Raw genomic sequence first — 6000 nt, 5'->3', positions numbered from 1 at the left:
AATCCCCAGGGCCCGGCGCCGCCTGTGACTCCCGAGGTCCCCTCCCCGGGGCCGCCGGCAGCTCCGCGCGCTGCGAGCCCGGCCGCGCCGCCCCCCCCGCCGGCGGGGCAGCGGCGGCGGCGCGCAGCCGTTGGGCGGGAGCGCGCGGGGGGGGGGCGGCCCCCGGCGTGCGGCGCGGCGTGCTGCAACCATGGCGACGGCGGTGGCCCCGCCCCGGCCCGGCCCGCCCCCCGCGGGGCCGGGCGGCGCGGGATTGGTCGGGGGGCGGGCGCTCGCCCTCTGCCCCCTGACCCTGCGCGGCGACAGCGGCAGGAGTGGAGGTGGCGGTTGCTGCTGGCCGTTTCCTGGTGGCCTGGCGGCGGCGGCGGGCGGGAGCGAGAAAGGATGCGGCGTAGGTCTCGGCTGCTGCTCTGTTTCGCCTTCCTCTGGGTGCTGGGCATCGCCTACTACATGTACTCGGGGGGCAGCGCCGCGCTGGCCGGCGGCGGCAGGAAGGTGAGAGCCGGGCGCGGGGGCGACCCCGCTCCGTGCCGGCCGGGGCCGGGGGCAGTGCCGGGGTCGGGCGGAGGCGGCAGGGAAACTCCTGGCCGGGGGGGGAGGGGGCGGCTCTCCCTCGCCGCGCGGCGGGGAGAAATTCGCCCGCGTTTCCCCCCCCCCCCGCCGCCACGCTCTCCGCCCGCTCAGCCCTTGCGGGTGCCCCGCCGCCCGTTCCCACGAGGCAGGCTGTTCTTTGTGGACTTCAGCCTGCTTTCAGCCTCGTCACGGCGCTCCCTGCCCAACGGCCGCGAGCCACGTCCCGGCGGGCCGGGGGAAGTTGGGGTGGGGGGAGCGGGGCGGCGGTGGCGGCGGGGCCCCGCCTCGGCCCCGCTCCCCTTGCCCCGGCCGCGCCGGCCCCGCCGGCCTGGCGGCGGCCCCCTTCCCCCCGCCGCCGCCGCGGGCGCTCAGGCTCGTTTTTCAGCCTAGAGAATACGCGTGGATTTGTGCCGCGAACATCCCCCCCGGCCCCTTGTCCTTTTCAAATGCGTAGCGGTTCCCTTTCTTCTCGTCGCTGCGCCTAAAAGCCTCGGCTTTCGGCTGGGTTTTGCAACCTTCCAAGAAATAGCTGGATTTGTCACCTTTCGTGTGGATGCTGTGCCGTCCTTCTCTCTCTCTCTCTTTTCTTTTCTTTTTATGGCTCACTTAATAATGTTCAAGAAGCTGCCTATTGACAGTACAGGAGTAATTTTGTGTAATTCTGCCCCATGACTTATTTAAAAAAATGTTTCAGTATGTTGTAATAGCTCATTGATTGGGAAAAATGGATGGAAGTGTCCTGAGTTAAGTACTCTTATATAGTTCCCATCTGTGCCAATCCACAGTTTTATTGTGGGATAATGTTTGAACCTGCAACTTTTTCTACTCATTCTCTGTTTAGAAAAAACAGTTATGAATGTTAAAGGTATTATTATTAGTGTAAACTAGCAAAACCAGGAGCTTTTGGACACTGTTGTTCAAGTCTTATGTCATAGAACAGGAAAGGTGGCAAAACGTCTGATGGTTGTGTTTTGTTTCAAAAAAAAAAAAAAATCCAAATAAACCCAGAAATAGGAAGATGGCAAGTGAACTAAGTGCACCACAGTTAAGCAGTGCTTTCTGCTAAGAAATGGTGTTCTCTTTTTAAAAAGATGGATAGTAATGTCTCTTAAGTCCAGTAATGTATAACAAGAAAGATCTTTTGATGGTTGCTTCGATCCAGTTCAACTCAGAAGGGCATGTATTCCAGGTTTAAAAAAAAAAAAAAGTCTGCTGATGACCCATTCCTATGGCGAGTCATGGAAGCAAATAATCTTACTTATATGAGTAAGGGTCTGCAGAATGAGTCTGTGCATTGATAATCATTTTGGTGTTCTGCTGTGCCCTGTTTATTCCCCCCCCCCCCCACCCGCCCCAGTTCGGGAATACGCTTTACAGCAACTTTTGACGTAATATATTAAAGTGAGTGTTAAGTGTGTATTACTAAATACAAGCTCTCAGTCTTTCAAAGTAGATACAGTAGCAGAAATAGATCAAGCATGTGATTAAAAACTAAGGCAGTAGCCTAAAGCTTTTCTTGAAGAAGCACCAGAGTGTATTTAGGAAGTAGAAGCAATCTTAGGCTGCTGCTGATGTATAATGGGATAAAGAAAAGCTATCTAAGGCAAATAAATTTGTAGATGGGGAAATATATTTTAATGCTTATAGTGATTTTCATTTGAAGTTTCCAGACAGATTTACAAATGAGTTCAGTTTATTTTTACTGCGGGGGAAACTGCAGTGTGGGGATTATGACTTGCCCAAGGTCACCTAGAAGGCCAGGTGAGAATAAAATAGAACAGAAACCAGTTTTTCTGAGTACAAATCTGGTGCCTAATCTACTACAACCTGCTGCTGTTTATTATTGACATTAGTAAGACTTTTTATTATGGCTTTATTAAGAGACCTGTGATGGTCCTTGTTTTGGTGTTCTATAAACTGTTTTCATTCTGTTCAAAAATTGATAAACCTTACTGGTCTGGGAAACTGGGAGAGTTTAGGCAAAGATAATTTAAAAAAGAAAAAGAGAGAGACATTTCATAAGCCTGAGCTGAAACTCAGTGCTAGTTTTCAAAATGTGAAAGTCTAAAGTAAGGCCATGATACAGAAGAAAATAGGTACTGTGACCACAAGAAACAAGTGGGGAAATTAACAATTATATGTGGATTGGTGATTTAGGAGTCTATTTTCTGTCAGCGAAGCGTAAAATTTAATCCTGGGCCTCAGAGTAGTTTAGCAAATGTAAGAAGAGGAAGATGCGTGTAATGTAATAGCTTTTGAAATCTCAGTAAAAGACTTATTTCCTTAGTGTCAGACCCTGATATAAAGCAAAAGCACAAACTGTCTTAAACTTATGAACAGAAACCCTACTGTGGTAGACTTCTTGGTCTGTATGACTTCATGTAGTCCTTACTACTTTCCTGCTATTCCAATGTAATGAAAAGACAGTTGCTTGCAGAATATCGCTTTTAATAGTTTGAAGTATTTGCCTTGTTCAGCCTGTAAAATTACAAAAGCCAGAAGGGGATAGTTCTTCATTTGTGTGACTAAGTTTTCATGTTAATTACAGATCTGGTTGTACAAGCAATATGTTTTTCCATGAGGATGGTACCATGTACAAACCTAGCATGTAATCCAGACATACTGGATTTGTTTGGTACTGTACCCAGTCCTGTGAAGTGATGAGCACTGTCAATTCCCATTACCTTCAGTAGAGTTGAAGGCATTTGCTGTTTTCCAGGATTGCACCTGAGTAAGGGAAAGTAGGGGTTTATTTATTTATTCCTTACTGGAGTAGTGTTAGAGTTGCTGTAAGCTTCTGCTTATTTTGGTTCTCAGTTGACAGCCTTTCAAATTAGATCACTGAAGTTATTTGGATGTTGCAGTATGCAGTGCAGCATTGCCTAAGTTTTTGGCCTCTGGCAGCAGTAGTGGAATCTCCTGTCCTGCCTGTGGTGCTCAGGCTTGGTAGGCAGTGTGCAGCAGGAGCCGAGCCCATACGAATGGGGCTTACAAAACCACGCAATGTCGAAGCTGCCTCAAGAGTAAATAATAAAAAACATAAAGGAGCAAGGCTTCACATTCTAGACCTAGGCACCAAACTGGTAGAAAGAAATGACTTCCTCCACTTCTGGAATTGGTGTGTGACAACTTTTTTTTCCCTCTTTAAAAAAAAAAAAAAAAGGAGGAGGGGGGTAGAGTCTAGGCCTTTAATTCAAAACACGGCTAGAAGTGGCAGTCTCCCTTTCTCCCTTTCTCCCTCTTTTCTAGTAAACCTCTGATTAAAATGACTGGCAGTGTGAGAGAGCCATGGGTTCAGTTCACTCCTACTTTTCCAGCCAGATCACTAGGTTGTGGATTGGAAAGAGTGAGTCTGATTCACTCAATGGTTAGAGAAATGGCTCTCAAAACAGGGGCTGTGACACAGAGGTAAGGTTGCAAACCCAACAGTTCTAAAACTTAGAAAAATGTGGGCTGCTGTTGTTTTCACTCAGTTTGTTTTCCATTAAATAGCCTTTGGAGTGGAGATTGGAACTTCCCTTCTTTTCTTGGATGAATTTCCTAACCTATAGTAAAAGTGGTTCCTGCTTGGTGTCTCAGACTTGCACAAAATGGAGCAGCTTCTACAAGATGGTTAGAAAGCTAGTCATCCTGATGATATCCCCTTCTAAGACTGGTGTAAATTTGAATCAGTGTATATTTAAAAAAAAATAAAAATCAGTTAAATTTTTTCACAATGTTGTGAGTTCTTTAACCACTAAGCTGTTGCACAACAGATCTACTGGATTCAGAACTTTTTTTTAAAAAGAGCTTGCTTTAGGAGGCGTTCTCAAAGTCAGCCTGTTGAATTGAGCCCTTGGGGCAGGACAGGGGAATGTCTACATCTTGTTGAAGGCACTAGAGGCTTCACCACTGCCAAGACTGAAATCCTCACAGGTGTGCCCTGAAGCAGACCTATAGGCAGAAAGGTGATTTACTGTTGAAAGCTAAGGCATCAAGAGATGCCTGCTAGGTTAAGCTACTGATGAGCCAAGGTTTGGAGGCTTCTGGATTTAAATGCCAGAGTACTGCCAAGCTTTCACTTGTTGCCATTTGAAGAATGTCTTTTTTTTTTAACTTTTGCAACCCTCCTGTGTGCACCACCTCCTCCTGCCCCACAAATCTTACTGTCTAAAGACAGAGGCTAAAAGTAATATTTCAGTAATTAGAAATGGGTAACTTTTGCCAGTGCTCATTAAAATTAGAAATGGCCTCCTTTTTCCTCGTTTCACTCCCCCCTGCCTCCCTGCAAAAAAACTTGGAGCAGAAGCTTGTTACTTTCTTGGCTCACCAAGTTTTCTGGGTATAATGGAATGAATTGGAGAAATCTTGATTTATGATTAGTTGAGCCACAAGGAGGCAGGCTTCTCCTGTAGAACTGGTCATTACCTTGCATAGAGAATTAATTTTTCATTCTGTATTGTTTTTTGGAGCAGACTTTTGATAGGTGGCTTTACCATGAAGCTAGCTGAGATGGAATATGTCCAAAGCAAAAAGGGGATCCTTTGCCTCGAGTATGTGATTTGTTAAAAGTAATTTCATCAATTCGGGAAAGTAGCGGGGAAGGAAGCAAGTTGCTTTTTAAGTTCTGTGAAGACAAGATCTTGTAATTAATTCCTTTTAGCATATGCAAAGCTTTCTTTTCCTCTTTTCTCCTTTTTGGAAACCCATATACAATTTCAGTTTATGTTAAATGAGGCATACCTAATGACAATATGAAGGAGAACAAGAGTTGCATATCCTACAAATCTAGTGTGCTTATGTTTCATTTTGAGGGTTTAAGTGGGAGGAAAAAGGAAACGTGTTTTAACTTAGGTATGTTAAACTATTTTTGTTGGGAAATGAAACTGTGGAGTGTAACTACTTTGGTTTCTCTCAAGCAGTCAGAAGGCAGTAGAGCTTCTAGGAGCATTTTTTTTTTTTTTTTTTTTTTTTTTTTTTTGAAAGAAGTGGAGGGGTTAAAAGTAGCCTTCTCTATTTTGCTGCCTTCTTTTTTCTAGGGAGGCATTACTCCTTTTAACTGCTAAATAATGAGAGCTTAGTTTGTTGCACCATTTTTAAAGGTAAGTCCAGTTCCTCATATAGTGTGACATTAGATGTGATTTCCAGTATCTTAATTTTTAAACAAGTGAAGATATCCAAGATGAAAAAGTCAAATTATCACATGTCCATTCTGTGGCATTCACTTCCTAGAAAGTGCAAGAAGATAACACAGGATGTTCCTCTGTTTAACAGGTAACAGTTTTTGCTGTCTAATAGATGCTTTTCTTCTATATAATTCTTAGTAAATGGGAAGAGATGAAATGGCCAATCACTTCGATGCTAAAGCTTTCCTTTTATGGGAGTGTGAAAATGAGTCTCTGAAGTTTGTTGTATGTGTATATTCTTTAAAATATGTCACTTCATAAA

General features: G+C 45.2%; 1 protein-coding gene across 1 annotated transcript in view; it reads left to right on the top strand.

The window, feature by feature from the left end:
* Positions 1-338: 338 nt before the first annotated feature.
* The window catches only part of GALNT2 (polypeptide N-acetylgalactosaminyltransferase 2), a 101562-nt gene continuing 95900 nt past the window's right edge, over positions 339-6000 (top strand). The window contains exon 1 of the mRNA XM_067293429.1: positions 339-495. Coding sequence (XP_067149530.1) covers positions 385-495 — 111 coding nt within the window. The 5' untranslated portion in view covers positions 339-384. The remainder of the gene's footprint in view (positions 496-6000) is intronic.

The sequence above is a fragment of the Apteryx mantelli genome, chromosome 3 (assembly GCF_036417845.1).
Source record: "Apteryx mantelli isolate bAptMan1 chromosome 3, bAptMan1.hap1, whole genome shotgun sequence".
In the NCBI taxonomy this organism is placed as follows: domain Eukaryota; kingdom Metazoa; phylum Chordata; class Aves; order Apterygiformes; family Apterygidae; genus Apteryx; species Apteryx mantelli.
The sequence above is the reverse complement of the archived record's forward strand: the minus strand, read 5'-3'. Positions and strand labels throughout refer to the sequence as shown.